Source organism: Patella vulgata, chromosome 8, assembly GCF_932274485.2.
Source record: "Patella vulgata chromosome 8, xgPatVulg1.2, whole genome shotgun sequence".
NCBI lineage: Eukaryota > Metazoa > Mollusca > Gastropoda > Patellidae > Patella > Patella vulgata.
In genome coordinates this window covers 43195742-43215088 of record NC_065886.2, presented here as the reverse complement: position 1 = coordinate 43215088, position 19347 = coordinate 43195742, and the positions used below count along the sequence as shown (strand labels likewise).

Below are 19347 nucleotides of genomic sequence, written 5' to 3'. Positions count from 1 at the left end.
CTTTCTATTTCCGTGCTACTAACGATGTATAGACGTTTCATGTACCTTATCTTTCCTCCCTCTTTCCGTTTTCAGCTGGAGCGGATGTGAGTTGCGAGAATGCCCAGAGGATGCAGAGAGGATACAGTGGACGTTTAACGGACGATGACGGACATGGAACGTTTGATGCTCGTACATGTCCCGCATTTACATCGTACACGGCAGAAAGTTCATCCGTTATAAACGTTTTGTGCAGCTCTAAACTTTTTGCGCGGATGAAATCAAAGTGAACGGATGCTCCATGGATAGAGCGTATGAAACACGTATGCAATGAGTACACAACGGATGCATGGTGTTTTCAAACGGAGGACACGTTTTTTCCCCCCGTTTTAGATCCTCTTTGCATCCGTAAGTGCAGTGGGACCGGGCCTTAAGAGTGAATCTCTAAATGAAATATTAGATCAAAAACTGTTCAATTGCGATCAATATTTACAAATATATGACAATCAAAAATTTCTCCACATTCGGCATCCTCTGGATATTATCAAAACAAACCAGAGCCACTATAATCTTAGCTAAATTCTTTTGGTGGACCACTTTTAATACGATCCTTGTATTGGCGTAGTTCCTCCGTGTCAGTGATGCAGGACAGAGGGACAACGCATAATCTTTCGGGTGGGACGAAAAACAGAGGTCCCATGTACACATTTGACGTTCAAGTAAAAGATCCCTTGGCAGTTGCAATTCGATATAAGAGTATGCCGTAGCGCCGCTGTCAGAGCACAATTTTCCTCATAACACAGTTTTCCTCATATGGTATGCTCCGTCTTCATTGCCCCAGTTTTCTTAAATACGATTATCAAAGCTGGGAGTTAATTTATACTGTTGGTACTACAAATGTATTTTCACGGGAATGCATCTTGAAAATCAACAACAAAAATTTAATCAACAACAATTTAAATTTCAAACTTTAAAACGTTTGACTTTACGAACAAAATTTTTTAAAAAGAAACTAAAAACCGTTGTACACACATAACGATTTAAAGTCTACCTACACAACTAATTAGAATTGTCAAAGAATTTAAAACTAAAATACAGTTAGTCTGGAGTATTGAGATTTTAAAGCAGAAACCCCTTGGCTATATTTGCCGGTCGAAAAAAACAAACAAAACAAAACAATTTCCGATTTGACGTGCTTTAAATATGTTCAAATTAGACTATACAGAAAACGTTATCTATCGTCCTCGGTATCCTCTGTGGTCCCATTCAGTTCTACTCTACTATGACCCTGGGTTCAATCTGGGGTATTCACGTATTCAAATTATCTGCTCTTGATCGTAGCTTGAGTCTACGAACCAAACGAATAACTGTTTACAAACCAGTCTTAGCGTCATTGTTTACGTTCACAACAATATGGCTGCTTGATCGCTCGATTGTGAGAAAGTTTGCAATAAATTTAATATAAAAGAAGTGACATGCACACAAAAAGATGTCATAAAACATCTTTTCGATCGTAAAGATGTTTTTATGTCAGTTCTTAGGTATTTAACGATTTTTTTGATTGGTCAGTAAAAATAGCACAATTATCAAGGGCAGATAGTTTAAATACGTGTCTTCCTAATGGATGAACCCAGGGGTTAGTGGAGTGTAACGGAAAGAGACCACTGAGGATGCCGAGGATGGTTATCCATGCACGTGTTTCCGCGGCGTTTCCGCGGACGTTTTCGCCGGTTACATGTAAACGGACTCATGAAAACGGATCTAACTTCAATGTTCTTTGTCGTGGCTTTCTTCTTCTTTTTTTATTTGCTATTTAAGTTTTAGAGAAATTTACATTTAAAAAAAGGCTTACGTTAAATCCAACAGAGCAAGACTTCCAGCAATAAAATTCCCAAAGTTTTCATTTTAGTGATGAGCTAAGCCCTAGAATAGTTGATTAGTTAAGTGGAGAGCCAAGCTTTCCAAGACTAATTAACACTATTAGTTGAGTGATAATGATCTGTTGTAAAAATATGTCCTTCGATAATATACATGCATATTATATGACTGATTTTTGTAGATTAGAAACTCATCTAGGCCTTTAAGGGAACAAACAATTAAGTAAGTGGCAATTAAAATGGTTTGAATATTTAAAGATACATTATGGGAGATAAGATAAAGAGCTGGCAGTTCTCACTATAATAGTTAAAAACTAGATAATGTAAAGGCAATTTGCTGAAAATTTCAGTCAAATTGATCCACTATGAACCGAGAATTAAGCGATTGAAATTTCGACATGTATGATAAAAAACATAGTATCGATCATCCATTTCATGATTAAATTATGAATGGAAGTCGAACAGCAAATGGGATCATAATCCAGTAAATATCGCAGGCTAGCGATGCCATCGAGAGTTGATTATAGTCTGGATAAGTTAATTAATGTTTAATTAATAATTTAGATAATATTTCAGGTCCAAAAAAAGAACTGCAATTGGCAGATTTAGCTTTTGCAAAATGTATGTTTAATTTAATGGATGCGTTTATCATATTTCTGGGCGGAAGAGAGACAATCTTATTTTAAAAAAAACCAATACTTTTAATGTAGTGAAGACATGTAAAACGAAAGTTTAACTATAAAAATTGGATCCAAATATCCAATATTTATGACACAATGCGCATTTTATAATCAGTACACGAATCGTGTATTCTATATGGTTTCGGGCGTCGATAGGACGCTGGATTCACAACCAGAGAGAGAAAGAGAGGTTTAACGTCCATTCGACACACACTAGGTCATTTCGACTAACATATGGTTTAATTTTATTTCAAGTATTCGCTTGCGCGTATGGGTCTTTAGAGGTGGGAGGAATCCGGAGGACCGGAAGAAAATCCACGAGGTGGGACAGGGGACCCTACTCCCTGCCCCGTACAAGCAACAGTTTTTGGTGTAATAATTCAATTATAAAATTAGCTAGAAATGGTGATGGACGTCGTGTACGAGGAGTGATGTGCTTACCATTTCTATTATATTGTGTACATTAAATCTAATGTGACGACCTTGAGTGTTTACGATGCTTTTCTTATTGATACGTTCTTTTGTATTTTTGTTATGACTGATATTTTCTTCATTTTTTTCGTTAACATTGAAATGATTTTTTAACGAAAATTGTCACCCGCGTCTACTTTGAAAGGTACTTAAATATTTATGTATAACTTTTGTTATATTCTATTAGCCGTGACGTAAGAACAATTAGCTAATTGTTAAATAATATATTTTATTAACACGAGTTAAGATAAGTAACCGATCAATATCCCATTCTTGTGGGGGCCACGATGGCTAGGTGGTTAAGACGCTGGCTTGCTAGCCTGGAAGTCGGGTGTTCGATCCCTGCATTGGACGAGAAAGATTTTCCGACGTGGTTTCCCCTTGTCAGTCGTGCAGAACGGAGCGCCTGACAAGGACAGCTGTCTAGTCCTTCGGGTGATACGAAAAACCGAGGTCCCGTGTATACATTGGAATGGATGTAAAAGATCCCTTGGCAGTTGGAATTCGATATAAGAGTTGGCGATAGTGCCACTGCCCAGGCAAAATTTCCCTCATAGCACACTGTATGGCATATGCCCGTCTTCATTAGCCCAGTATAGGAGCAGAACAGTAGGACGTTAAACCCCATTTCATTTCATTTCCCATTCTTGTGACAAAATTACCTGAAATGTTTCTGCCGAAACAGTAGAAAATATACCATTTACTTCACAAATCACACTTTTGTCACCGACACTCTAGCCTAGAAAATACCAAATATTCCCTCTAAAATAAACTTTTTACAAGCACAAATCTACACTAAATAGGAATATTTATATCCAAATATATTTCATTCAAACAATTTAAATTGTTTTAGCATCTAATTTGCAAAGTTATAAAGTTAATAAACTTGCCCCTATGTCACCCCTATCCGTGATATTTGTTCCCCGAATTGGTCTCGCATAGAATAAAAACGGGCTACAGGGATACTGTTTGATTCACGAATAAGCCACGTATAAACCAGAGATAGACAAGGGGGCAACACCCACAAGAATACTGTTTGATCCACGATTAAGCCGCGCATAGACTAGAGATGGGCTAGTGGACAACACCTACAGGAATACTGTTTTTTATTCCAGGACTAAGCCGCACATAAACCTGAGAGGAAAACCCATTATTAAATAATTATGTTAAATGCACTGTAAACGGCACAGAAATAAAATTAACCAATTATTGTATCCATTAACATAAATATCGGTTTGGTAAATGTTAGAATAAAATAATAATAAAAACTGATTGATTTATTTAAATAATTAATGTGTAATGTTGTAAACCACTTTGTTCCTATTATAGAACAAAAAAAATTCTGTAATATCACAAAATGTCGTTGAATGTATGTAACTGTAGCTGTTATATATACCTGATGTAAATAAATCCTATATTTACTAAATTGATCTCTGTTATGACTAAGATAGTGTTACTCATTTTTAGTTCAGCTCGCATTTATTGACCCCTCCCGGTTAGTTGGTAGAGGGGAAAGGTCTTAGACAGAGGCAACTTTGTCTGGTCGGGCATTGTCTTTCCTGTACTCTATGAGATGAACCTGGTCATTCCGATTTCGTTTCAAGTGATATGTTAGGTTACACAATACATATTACTGTACTCGGATATTGGAACAATGTCCGGGGGCTGCCTGTTTCTTCACATTTGTCTGTGTCATGTGTTGATTTTCACCCAAACTTCAACATTGTGTTATTTGGTAAAATTTAAGACATGTTTGTGGGGGTTTTTGACACAAGATTGTATAGTTGTAACAAAAGTTTTATATTGAGCAGTTTTTTTATTTCAATTATGAAGCAAATTAGTGGTCCTAGTGGTTTATTAACTGGTGCCAAGGTTCTTTTGGTTGGTCCAACTGGTCTTGGTCCTGCGTGGTCTTTGGTCTGAGTTGTCTGGCAACCTACCCTACATGTGTATTAAAACACACCCAAGCTTTGTTGTTTTAACACAACTGTTTATAGATATCTGCCCTAAATGGCCGCCATATCCAACAATAGTATAATGTGTTGTAATGCAGTCCTACTCCGGTTCACATCTGTTATAAACAAACAGACTAAAACGTTTTTTGACCCAGGAACAAGCATTGTGCAGAGAATTATCTACTCTACTTCAAGAATAGATCTCTGCCCTAAATGGCCGCCATATCCAACAATCAGTGAGAGAGAAATGGGGTTTAACGTCCACTCAACACAAACTAGGTCATATCGGGACTAACATATGGTTGAATTTTTATTTCAATAATTCGCTTACGCGTAGGGGTCTTTAGAAGTGGGAGGAAATCGGAGAAAACCCACGAGGTTGTGATTTTGGCATACATCTGGGATAATGGTGGGGGGGGGGATACTTTGCTAATACACTGAGATTTAACACAACATATGACATACCAAATACATGTACTAATGGCCGGGGTACCGTTAGGTCCCAATTACCCTGGCGGTAAAGAGGGTCCCAAACGGAAGAAGCACAGGCTGGTCCAGTGACCTATAGTTTTTGATTTACCAATTTTTCCAAAATAACTGACAAAAACCAATTCTAATCCTACACACGCCACTAGGTAACCACATTCAGAAAAGTCACCGGTTTTCTTCTATTTTACGATCAAGTAATAGTGTATTGTTTTTATTAATTTATACCAACATTACTCGGTGTACTTCCTGGTCCCTATAGGCTCCGGTCCCCTGGAGGGACTGGACAAGTGTCCCAGCTACCCCACCCCTCTCACGGGCGCCGCACGTTGTACCGATCGTACACATATCATTGAACTATTGAGCAATAAACCTACTGAGTATGGTGAGTATCAATGTTGTAATATACTATTCAAAAAAAGTAGGGGATATTTGATTTTGGGGGCATAATACTAAAATATGCAAATGACTACGAAAAAAGTCACTATAGAACCTACCAGAAGAAACATTTCCAGTTACATGTGACGCCCAAACGCACCAATAGCTACCGCATGGAATGCAGGTGATGCTTGGGATCATCATGGGGGTCCAACCCAAGATTTGCACGACTCTGACTTTGAATGTTACAATGGCCTTGAGAAATCGTGTCATCACAGCAAATCAGATCAGCGCTCGTCTTCAAACAGACACTGGTGTGAGAGTGAGTGGCCAAACGATTCGGAATCGACTGCATAGGGGTCACCTTCGCGCCCGACGTCCTCGCGTGATCCCTTGTTTGAGAGATCATCACATTCAGGCAAGACGTCGTTGGTGTAGGGATCGTCAACACTGGGATAATCGACGCTGGAGCAATGTGATGTTTTCAGATGAGTCAAGGTTCACTGTTGATTTTTTGGACAGACGTAGGAGGGTGTGGCGTCGTCGAAACGAACGCTTCCAAGACGTTAACGTCATCAGACATGATCGATTTGGGGGTGGTTCTGTTATGGTGTGGGGAGGCATCACTGTTGCTGGAAGAACGGCTTTACATGTTGTTGCAGGGCGTGTTACAGGCCAGTACTACCGGGACAACATCTCGGCAGTCCATGTTGTGCCGTTCGCACGACGTCATGGCCGCCGTTTCATCTTCCAGGATGACAACGCAAGATGTCACAGGGCCAGGATCGTTACAGGTTACCTCCAACAACAGAACATCATCACATTACCTTGGCCAGCACTGAGTCCCGACCTCTCCCCCATCGAGCATGTCTGGGACATGCTTGGACAGAGGTTACGTCAACGTCAACAACGTCCTGCCAATGTCCAAGAACTTGCTGCTGCGTTGCAACAGGAATGGGACAATCTGGACCAAAATGACCTTAGACGTCTCATTAGGAGTATGCCACGTCGAATCAATGCTTGTTTGGCAAACAGAGGAGGATTTACCCGTTACTGACTTGGTTGTGATGCTGTGGTAACTTTGCTGTTTGACCCCGGGTATCATTTTACCCTTATAATGGTCAGTCTGTGCCTTACTTAGTCTAACGATCATTTGGAATAAATCGATGAATGTGAACTTCATTTCATTTTGTCATTTGTTTCTTCGTCAGTTTCATTAGGTGACTTTAATAACACTTAAAAATCAAATATCCCCTACTTTTTTTGAATATTGAATAGTATTAATAATTGATTCAATTCGTCGGCAATGACAGTGCCATTTGTTCGCGGGGATTTACAGTCGATTTGTGTTGTTATGAAAGATGTCGAATAGATCATTTGCGATATTGTAATAGCTTAGATTGTAAAGTTTCTATTTTTAGCGACACAATTAGTTTTGATCACTCAGGTGTTTTGCTCTTACATGATTTCATTCGTCCTAGGGGTTTACAATCGATTTCTCACGAAAGATATCATTATATTGATGGATCATGACGGATATATTATTAGCCTTGTTTCCAAACTTTCAATTTTATGATTCCAAACTTTGACTTTTATATTGTTTCCCTTTGGCTAGCAACTATAGAAGTAAAAGTGATCACCCACGAAGTTTGCCGTAGAAATGGAGAATTCTAAAGATCAAGATGAAAAAGAGGAAATATCAAGATCTGTAGGTACAAAGGATATGGTGGATATGTACAGTCAGTCGGCTTCAATCCATGGAATTTCAAAAGTTGCTGCTCCACAGATTTATAAATTTAGAAGGTAAGTTATTCGAAATATTGGAATATATTTATTTTCCTACGGAAATTTACATAATCAAACCAGAATTAAAGATTCACAAGCGCAATTAATGATTATTATTATGATTTTATCTATCAGTATAGTAATTGTTTTTCAATCTTTGAAATGATGCAAAGAAAACAAATTCGTCAATAAATCCCCCCCCCCCCCCCAACCCCGGTACGATTCTAGCGCCCAAAAACCTTTCCTTGACTGTGTTATACAGGCCATGTCATTTGATTCAAGTTTTATTGATACAAAAGTTTGAAAATAATTTTTTTAGGATCGTTTGGATTACTTTATTGCTGGCAATGTCTATTAGTCTGAGTTGTATAGTATATCTCCAGTTTCGACGGTATCAAGAACATCCGTCCATGACGATTGTAAAAGCTGAATTAAACGACGAGTTGATTTTTCCGGCCGTGACCATTTGTAACACTAACCAGTATCATCGTAGCCGGCTGCCAGACGATGCCCCACTGCAGAAGTTGCTTTATGACCTCAGCGAATTTGCCCATATCGGAAAATATCTGAATTTCACAAAGGATGACTCAAACGAAGACCCAGTTTTCGTAACCCAGCATTCTGGGGACTACCTTTATTCTTTTGCAATGGCTGCAGCCCACACCCTACAGGAGATGTTTAAGTTTTGCTGGTGGGGAGGACGTCGGATCGACTGCAGTGAGGTTTTTAAAAGAGAGGTAACTGATGTTGGAGTGTGTTACCGCTTTAATGGGAACACCTCTGATGTATTAACGACGACTACCACTGGATCTAGAACTGGACTGCGTGTCATCCTAGATATTCAGCAAAATTTTTCTTTCTTCTCCACAACATCCAAGTCTGGCATTAAGGTAAGAAAGCACACACGGGAAGTATCTTGTTTGATTAATTCTTTTCCCCAACCTCCCCGTCTGGCATTGAGGTAAGAAAGCACACATCGAACAACAAAACACTGATCTATCTGGAGTACGGCATGTTTTGGAGCGGGGGTCGATGGTGCGCACGAGTTGTTCCACTGCCCCCAGTCCACCCCGGTGTGTTCGGAATTTTGCATGAACGTTCGGTTAAACTCTTTGAAAACCTACTTTTTTTACGTCTCGTTTTTGGTTCTGTTTTAAACATTTACACATAATGACAAATCAATGTGATAGTATAGTGTGTGGAATTTACCACTGAAATATGTCAAGTCAACGACTTTCAGACAGCATCGTCGTATGTGTGAGGTGTTTCAGAAGGATAAGCAAGTATAACAACCACATCTACTACATATTCATAAACTGTGTAAGGAGAAACGTGTAAGGGGAAACGTCGGTTTATGAGAGTCGGTGTATCAATTATTTCTTAGATTTGATAGGAAAAGTTCAAATATACCCATATTCTTGTATATGTATTTTCAAGGTTTTGTTGAATGAGCAGAATGAATCTCCCAATTTATCGAGTCACGGTTTGTTTGTTAGACCTGGGACCTCCACAGCTCTTGGAGTCAGAAAAGAAGAGGTATGAACAACCCTCACAGAATGCTGGAATGAGTCCTTCGTTCTTTACATGTCCGGGTATTCAGATTTTAATATGCCATCAAGTACTTGAATTCCTGCAAAGATCAAGACTATTTGATGACAATTAGGGGAGCCATTGAATTTGAGTCTTTTCGTTTTCTTCAAGTTTGGTGATTCGGATTTCAATATTCGATCAAGTACTTGAGTTCCTACAAAGATCCATTTTATGTGATGGGAAGTGAGGAACTATCGGAATGTGCTTTAGCGTTTAAGTCTTGTATCGAAAGCCATATAGGAAATTTCAAAGCTCATAGCACTTTTCTGACCACCGGAACAATGGCCGACTAATTATCAGAGTGTTACATCTTTTTGTTTTTCGATATCACACTTTAAAGTTATTCATTTAGCATTTAGTTAACAAATTGGTCTACTTATATACTGAACGCAACCTGTAATGAAATGCCTTTAGCCTAAGATGAAATTAGTAACACGCGAGAAATCAAACATAACTAAATGTTGGTATAATTTTAATTAAATTGCCGACAGACCTTACGGTTAAGTGATTCAGAGATGAACAAAGGACTGAAACGTTTCGAATCTTCTGAAAGATCAGAAATTCCCATAAAAATAGAATATTGGCATCGGTGACAGTGATGGATTATTATTTATGTCTATGTGTTTGTAGAGAATTGGATTGGGGAGTCCATATAAAGCCTTTGGAACATCATATTGTTATAATACGAAGGCGGAGGGATTTGAAACACCAGTGAAGAGATTCGCGAACTACACGTACACCAGATATACGTGCCATTATAATTGTGTGCTTAGTCATATAATTAATCAATGTGAATGCAGACATTTCTTTAGTCCAGGTAATATAGTGTTAAAAGAGGGCCCTGGCTGTTGTAGTTTTTATTCATTATCTGTTATTGAAATAGTTTCATTTAATTAACAAGTCGAATGTGGCGTTATGCGAGAAACTGTCAGTTACTGTATGTGAATAAACCAGCAACACCTTGTCAATTCAAAGCCATCGTGTTCTGATTGAAGGTGAACACACAATGAGAACGTCATTGTTTATTTGCTTATTTAGGCTACGTGGCTTTGGGGAGCATATTTATATTCTTACTGTGGGTAGAGGTACATTCTTGAATATTATCATGAGACCTCCTTATATAACATTTCGCGTGTACAATACTACGCATCATTGGCAAAAGGTCCACCAAATATAGCCTTATGCTAATTATATTTCCTATATTTGTTTTATCAGGAGAAGAAGACTATTGCTCTCTAGAACAGTTAGAAAACTGTTACATTCCAACATTCACAGGTAATGTATGTTATAATAAAGCATAACGGGAGAAGTTAGCGGTGTTCTATAAATAATAAACGAGGACGAGTTTGTACATATTGCACCAATTGGAGCATTAAATGAGGTTTGGGTTGGGGTCGCTGTCATAGCAGAAAAAGGCTCATATAACTATATGTCCCACAGGCGTTTAAATATTTTTGGGCGATGGACGTAATGTGCTCATTTGGACCTTAAATTGAGTTAGCAGAACGGGGTAATCTACATATATTTATTAAATCAGGGCCTAGTTACATAGACTTAGTAAGCTTCTCCTTGTTCTGTTTGTTCTTGTGGTGATGCTATAGGAATTTTAGCCAGAATCCGAATGATAATTAATTTCTATCCAACAGCTAACCTATGTTTTTCTGTCCGTATTTTTGTTAAATTACATTACGGAAAAGAATTATTTGCATTCTGACACATTGAATGTGTAACATAAAAAATATTTCCCAGTAAACTATTTTTCCCAATCTTTTTCGATTTTTGTTTCCAGACAAGAAAATGGACGAAGTGGTACATAAATGCACGGGTTGTCCAAGTCGATGCCATACTATCAGTTATAACACACAACTGTCATCAGCTGACTTTGCATCAAGTTTTATAATGGACTTTATGATTGATGCAGGATTGACACCTAACAGAGATTATGTAAGGTTAGCACCAGAATTTATTTTTCTAATAGCAGGGGCGGATCCAGGGACTTTTGCAGGCGGGGGTTTGCCAGGTTCCTAAGGCAATGTATCTGCTGTTGGGTGGGTTGGGGGTCTCCCGCGGCGACGGGTGTGGCGCTAGGCAGGATAAGCTTACTCTTCCGGACACTTTCTGTCGTGCTGATTACATTATTTTGCCTATACCGTTTTTTAGGACTTCGAATGGTTTGGATTGTTCGTACTTGGTTTTATTTTGTTTTTGAGAAATGCATAATCCCTATCGTCATTTTGGCGTATATCTGCGTTAACCAGAGGTCACTTTGACTAAAAAGGGAAACTGGGATGTTACATAAAAACATACTAATAGTATGTGCAGGGGGACTGCACCACACACAATTTACACAAAAACAAAACATGGACAAGGCATCATACTCAGAAAAACACAAATAAACAAATAATTAAAAAAAAAAAAAGTGAATGGATCCGGAGAAACCATTGCGTAATGCCAGCATTAGTTATGATCTGCTATATGCTACAAGAAATACGAATGTAAGCATATTGTAGTAAAATTCAACTATACAAGTAAACACATCGGTGAAATGTACCAAAAAAAAGTAGTCTAAACCTAAATACTCTAAATCAATCAAGAAACGTTTCAGTATTCAATGGAATCGAGGTATATTGAATACATTTAGGACACATGTTCCATCCGTCACAAAAACAAAACCAAACTGAATACAAAGAAGCAAATAGGAATGTGGACTGTCTCGAAAGACAGCCGTCTGCTGACTGAATGGCGTGACGTAAAAAAGCCGTTATTTTGGCATTGACGCCATAACTTAGTAGGTGACTAAAAAATCCCAATTAAAAAGGGCGATCAACAAGATAAAATAACGTTAAAAGCTTAAAAAAAACCTCTTAGGTTTAGCGACTAATCGGAATTATTAAGTTATGTAATTGTACAATTTGTAATATATTAATACCCCACACATGCAAAACAGTTATGTTGAAGAAATCGTACTATGTAAGTGTATTTATAAAGGTATAAAAATAAGGGGGATAATTCAGACAGGATTAGGTAACTACAGAAAATTTAAAATAAAATTTAAATTGGATCATTATCCAATATGTAGTCAGTTATATACTTATAAGACATGTCAAACTTCGTATGTGGAAGAAATGGAAGTTTCCAAATTTCTTTTAAAATGCGTGAAATGGCAGCTCGTGCATTTAAAGTAAAGAGATTTTATTCGGGAAAGAAATAGCTCTTTATTGTTACATATTGTCAAAACTCGTAATGCCTGTGAAAAGAAAACACTATATAGCGTGGTATCTGGTATGTTACTATAAATTGACAGGTATTTTACTACTTCAAAACCAAATTTGGCCGTTTTGTCGAAAATACCGACATTAAATTTATTTTTAATTATATTGATGTGCAGTTCAAGAACAGATGCATGTATAGTGCATGCCGGAATTTTCTTTATTTAATATTAGTTCAGGAGGATATATTTCAGTTTTATATTTGTTGAAATTTACGTTATCATTGATGGGTGTTATGTCATCAATGTATCGGAAGGTATAGTTTAGACTTTTAGTGTAATCTATACACGTACCCACTACGCTACGTTTTAGTTTTACTGACATGCCATGAAATCGGTTCTGTGCGATTTTGAAAGGATGCTTTAAGGAAGTAAAATAGTAAAAAAAACCAAAAAAACCCCAAAAAAACGATCGCGACTGTGTCAAACACCAAAATATCAAGAAAATCCATCACAAAAATTATTGGTTTATTTTTTTCTAATACGCCGTGACACAGATGACTTGACAAGACCCTAAATAGAGTTTTGACTCCAAATATAATGGGGAGAATAAGCGGCGTGGATGTTTCTTGATGAACCGTATATTATATTTAGCTCGAAAGTATAGTTTAAAGTTCATAAGGTATTAAGGACTAAACTTAGCAGATGACCATCCGTCATAGTACAACCATCGGATTATAAAGGATTAAAGCACACGACGGTGCCACTTTTCTCCTGAAAAGTGTTGTTTTACACGGTTTTTATGTAATTGAATCCCAATCAGCGCACAGGACATTCTGCACCTACGTTGCACATTGCTGTGTTCGAAGCATTAGGTGTTTATGGCAATACGGAGATTTGGATCAGAAAATATCATCCGAATCTTAACACAACCCATTCTGCAGCTATGTTACATACTGTATTAAAATACATTAGGTGTCTACGATATTGTGTCTTGAAATTTATATTTATTACTGGCATACCAATCTGCCAAGACACTCCTTATTTTCCCCTATTTTGAGCGATTCCTTAGGTTTTACTGATTTGTCCGGAAAACACTATACAGTACATATTTAATTCCCATTTTTGTGCTATATAAGAACTCATAAGTTGTGCAGATCATTATTTATGTTAGTCAATAACAGGAGTTTATAAATAATTACACCCATAATCAGCCAACTAAGGAGCTAATTTGAGATGACTGTTACGGGCGTTCGCGAAATTTTCTTGCAGATGCAGGTTTGGACATAAAGATTGGGATCCTAATTGGTAGATATAGGTTTTTACATAGCAGCAATCTTAAAAATGAAATGAAATGGGGTTTAACATTCTACTGTTCTGCTCCTATACTGCACTAATGAAGATGGGCATACGGTGTGCCATGACGGAAATTTTGACCGGGCAACGGCACGCCAATGTATACATGGAATCTCGGTTTTCGTCCCATCCCAACGACTAGACAGCTGTCCTTGACAAACTGAAAGCACGTTGGAAAATCACGATGAACTTCTCGGCCTATGCAGTGATCGAACACGTGACCTCCAGGCTATACCCAACGTCTTACCCACTTAGCCAACGTGGCTCCCAGCAATCTTAAAGATCCAAGATGACAGCCTTAATATATCTGGAGGAAGTGGTGCCTATCAGAAACGGAAAGCTATTGTAATTGGTGGCATTTGCGGAAAATTTGTCTCTTTTGTCCGGAGCGCTCACACCAACTTGCTAAATGACTAACCAATATAGACCATTAGTTTTCATATCTTTAAGAAAATTACATATTCAAAGACATGTACCATTTATTTATAAAACTGGTATGATAGGAGAATGTCTAGTTGTTTCTAAGCCCCATATACATATATTATCCTCTTAATGTCAGTCGTACTACCTTTAAAATATTGATATCATGTATGAGACAATCTATTTTACTTTTAAAACATGGATATGATAGAGGGCAACCTGGTTGATTTTTCAGCTCCATACACACATCCTCTTCATGCGTATTCTACCGTTAAAATTGATTTTACGCTACATATATTCTTGTAATGCTCTCGTGCATATGATATATTTAATTTATTAACATGTAAAAAAAAACGTTGCTCATATTAATAGATTTGTGGATTGTGTCTATTCCATTATGTCTTCTTGAACTGAAGTCAAGAAATAATTTAGTGTTCAACAAGTCCCCCCCCCCCCACCATCGTACAAAATGGAAATTCGATAAGATAAGATAAGATAAGATTTTATTGTATCATTTCATCCAGCAAGGACAGCATACACAGTTTAAACAAAAGTCGATTATACAGTTGTAACATAACATCTGGGCTGATCATTTATGGATGTACAATGTGATATAATAAGACTATAAGCATCAAAAGATGGTCAATATAATGAAAATCAGTATATAGCTGGAACGAAAAGTATCTAGACTAGCCTGGAAAGTAAACAAACTATTTCTACCGTAAATATTAGTATAATAAACATATACGGTGTGTGTGGGGGTAGTCTAACGCGTGCGCCTAATATCCTAAGATCTGTCATTGAGTGAATTGTTCCTACTGATAAAGTCCTCTACACACAAGCAATTTATTAAAATAGTATTGTATCATGTGGTAGTCCCGAAATGACATAGGTTGTGTTGTGTGGTGGACGTTAAACTTTGTGTAACATAACACCATTAAATGCAAGTTTTTTTTATATAGGTAAAGGGTTTGTGACAATAAGCATATACTTGAGACGAAAGGACCACAACATCTTTTTTATATAGGTAAAGTGTTCGTGACATGCATACTTGAGGCGAAAAGACCACAACATCTTTTTGATACGCTATTTACTACTATCCTACCAAGTTGTGTTCGTTTAATAATAACACCCGGGCAACTCATATTTTTCTAATTACGCGTTTACATACCAGTAATTCGAGAAACTATAATCCAGATAGTACCTAAATGTTTGTAAGCGTTACGCACACTTGGAAGTTTATAAGTCTTAGCAATTGTTAGGAGCACCCTATTCGGTTGGCAAGAGTGATGCTTAGATTGTCCAAACTATATCTGTATTTTAGGCTTATGGTGTACTGTATAGTTGTTGCTCACAGCCTCTAGATGATGCGGGAACCAGCTTTCGGAACTCTTTAACGTGGCGGAATAATTTTTGAGAAATCTAAGCGCGCTTCCTGTTTTTAGAAAAACGATAACGCCCATAAAATTTAATGTGAATGCGTCAGCGATTTTAGAGGAGCTACATCGCTATTCTTTGGCACCTAGAAATGGACACAAATGGGTCGCAACGCATATAATAATGCTATATGATGTATATAAATTGATTAACATTCTATCTATCGTTTCTGTTTTTACTGTAATTTCTGTAGTTCGGCGAAATACACGAAGATTCCAAATTGAATGGCAGTCTTTTGCGTCTGGTTATTCCAGTTTACACGGGTAGTATTCTCCTGTGGATTATGTTTAGCCTCGTTCATCGAATCGCTTCATTACAAATTGCGCTCGAAAGCATTCTGGCACACGATGCGTCTTTCATTTTGTCTTAAATATTGGATACCAGAAGCCCATCTTTTCAAGATAAGATAACAACATCAATTTTGATTTAAATTGACAAATAATGTAAGACTTTTGCTAGAATTGTTGCTCTTTAAATTAAGGATAGTATTATATGGTATGAATTAATAACTCTGGCAAGTTAGTAGATTCACATATTTGTACTTAAATCAAGTTAGCGAATGAGTGACAGATGGTTACATTAAAAAGAGTTATAATTTTGTAAACATTAACTGGTTCTGTGGGAATAAGAATATCATGTATTACACGTGATAGGAAATTTACGATTGAATCATTTGGCTTGTTTAACCAATCTCTATACTTATTACATCATATTTGACCAATTAGATAATTGAAGGTCCAAAATCCAAAGCTACAAAACTATCATACTTGTGAGAATTCGTCAGACAGCAGACAGGTTCTTGAAACGAAAAGATGCATCAGTTTATATAAGCAGACTCACCCAGCGAGCCTTGCTGGCTAGTGTTTGAGAATCACTTTAGTATTGTAATCTATACTATGCTTGTATCATATGTAAGCAGCCATGATATATAAAATGTAAAAACGAACTGTTGCATTGTTATAACTATCTGGGAAAACAATAAGAAGAAAATACACAACGTGAAGGGAATGCAAAGACGATCACAAGGCTACTAAGATATGTAGTAAGAAAAGATGCATGGGTCGTACGTAGGATGTGGCGACCGGATTTGGTTCCCCCGCTCTTCACGTCTGACAGAAGGCCCATGTTGCAACAATAAGTCTTGTTTATAATGTCGAAGACTGTAGACGATATTGAGTCAGAGACTTAACTCATTTAAAGGACTGGATCGTGTCTGATTATTTCATTCATGGTGGTTAATGCAAAGTGACGTATACGCGTATTACGTATTTTTTAAGAATCTTTCTGGAAAATTCGATATTTACCTTATATTTACAATTATAGGAATAATATGATTGATTTGAGGATATTCTACGATACCTTGACAGTTACCAAAACAGAACAGATACCAGAGTTGACGGTACAGGGGATATTGGGTAATATCATTTCTATTAATCTTCACTACGATTCAGTTGTATTTAATACATTCCCCAGAAAGTAGAACCCTCAAATATATAACCATCGATTGGAAAATAGTGCATATTCAAAATATCTAAAAAATGAAATATCTCATAAGATTAATAATTCCCAATTATATCTTACCAGATATTTCAAGAGAAGCATTGCTACCAATATTAACGCAGCTCCTATTTTGTAGTCATTATAGATTAAAAGTCATTGTCGTCTTAATTATTAATATCAATATTTTCTGAATTATTATATTCCGAAATTTTAGTCAGCCTAATGTTAGAGAGGGAGCGCGAATTGAGGTGTGGATCCTCGCAATATGATAGATCGCGTGGACTTGATGACAGTATGACAAGTGACTTGGGGTTTTTGTGTGGATTTTCCTGTGGTGTCAAAAATCTTGTGGAATATTGTACTACACATTTGAGGGTTTCTCAAATGAAATTGTTATTCATATTTCAGCTGACCTGGGAGGACATATGGGCTTGTTTCTTGGAGCTAGTATACTTTCGGTAACCGAGCTGGTCGAATTTGTGGCGCTTTTTATTATGGAATGGTGGAAACGAAGACGGCAAAAGAAACCAAAGTCAAGCAGTCCAAGTCAGCAACAAATGACCGTTATGGATAACGTAGCTATGTCTTGATTCTTTGTGATAGTGATCAGGTGAGACCAATGGTATGGTATTCGCAGAATGAGTAGGTTGAGAACAAAATGTGATAAAGGGAAAAACGTCGAATAATAATTGAACCTTTTCCAATAAAGACATATGAACATACTTCAAATAATGTGGGAGCTATGTGGGCTTATATGGACAATCCAATTGATAGTCTTGAAAGACTGGTTTAATTTATTAAAAACTCTTTGCAAACTGAGAATTCCTTTAAGTTTTTAACTTTAAATTGTGTGATAAACTTTCTTTCAACATGATCAAGATGCTTTGAAATGTTCCTTTTCCACCAAAAAACTTTTCAACTGTCAACATTTTCAACCCCTCTTAAATAAAATAATTCGGTTGAATTGTAACATTTTGTGAGATTTCTTTTCTACAGAAAATGAACACATTTTATTTTAAATAGACGACCAGCATTGTACATATAAACGTTATTTACATAGGATATATGACATAATCACACAGTACTCGCACGGTGCATAAAGGCTTGGCCGATAGACAATATGGTCTGGTCTACTCGCGGGGTTGGATGGCTGAATGTTTAGCACGTGCGCGCTGTATCATGAGGTCTGTCATTGAGTCAACTGGCGTGGTTTCGATTCCCCGGTTCTATGTGACAATGAATAAGGCCGCCTGTCCAACCTCGTGGGTTTTCTCCGGGTCCTCCAGTTTCCTCCCACTCTAAAGACCCTACGCGCATAACTAAAGGCTAGGCCAATAGACAATACGGACCCTGGTCTACTCCTTAAGCTGAAATCTTCTCGTCCCCCTGCCGAATTCAGTAACTTAACTCAAGTGGACACAGAAGCCGAGTGAACTGCACGCAATCTGGATCTTCTATATACATGATGAAGTTCCCTTCAGTCAAAGACAATGATAAAAAGTCTAGTCATTTGGATGGGACGAAATACATCTGTATTTGGTGGCAATCGTATAAATGAAGCTGTGCAATTTGAATTCGATGAATTACCGCTCGGGTAAAATTTCGCTCATAGCACATTGCATAACGTATGCCCGTCTTAATTAGACAGGCGTGTATAGAAAAGTGTGGTAAAAAGCTATGGAGGAAAAACAGAACTCCGTTCGATATACTTAGTCCAACACTAATGTATTAAACCATAAAACATACGGTTGTCACTCATACATTTTTATGTATAAAAATATTTATGGCTCGGATTGGCATCGTTTTAATTTGTTACCTGTGAGCTTTAATTGATTGGTTGTTAAAGAGTATGTCAACCAATAGTAATTTTGCACTAAAAATATAAAATGTCATTCAGTCCATCAAGGCTTGTGTTGACGTTGCAAAATATCAATTACACGACCAACAAAATAGCCACGCGTCATGTTAAAATAAAAATCGGTAACGGAGAAGAGACTCTCCGAAAAGATAGCTTTGGATTTATGATAGAAAACACCATAGCTATATTCAGCGTTCCTTGAACCTCCGTTTTGGAGTTACGCAAGTACCTGTCTTTTCCAAAAACACTGTTAGCGCTGTATGTGCTATAGTTTTAAAGCTTGTGAACACGACGGGGGCCGGATTACTTGAAGGCATAAAGGATCCTGATTAAATTTGGTGAACATTCAAGTTTTCCTTTCGGACAA

At 37.3% G+C, this 19347-nt stretch overlaps 1 protein-coding gene across 1 annotated transcript; it reads left to right on the top strand.

The window, feature by feature from the left end:
- Positions 1-7986: 7986 nt before the first annotated feature.
- Positions 7987-18017, top strand: LOC130010511 (acid-sensing ion channel 4-A-like). The gene is made up of 4 exons (XM_056102895.1): positions 7987-8151; positions 8269-8501; positions 16956-17037; positions 17531-18017. Exons 1-4 carry the CDS (start codon positions 8022-8024, stop codon positions 17710-17712), a joined length of 627 nt encoding a protein of 208 aa, XP_055958870.1. The 5' UTR covers positions 7987-8021; the 3' UTR covers positions 17713-18017.
- Positions 18018-19347: the final 1330 nt, after the last annotated feature.

Coding starts and splice junctions, on each gene's coding strand:
- LOC130010511 (XM_056102895.1), top strand. CDS start 8,022: ATGACGATTGTAAAAGCTGAATTAAACGACGAGTTGATTTTTCCGGCC. Junction 8,502..16,955: donor CATCCAAGTCTGGCATTAAG/GTAAGAAAGCAC, acceptor AGGAATAATATG/ATTGATTTGAGGATATTCTA. Junction 17,038..17,530: donor GACGGTACAGGGGATATTGG/GTAATATCATTT, acceptor TTCATATTTCAG/CTGACCTGGGAGGACATATG.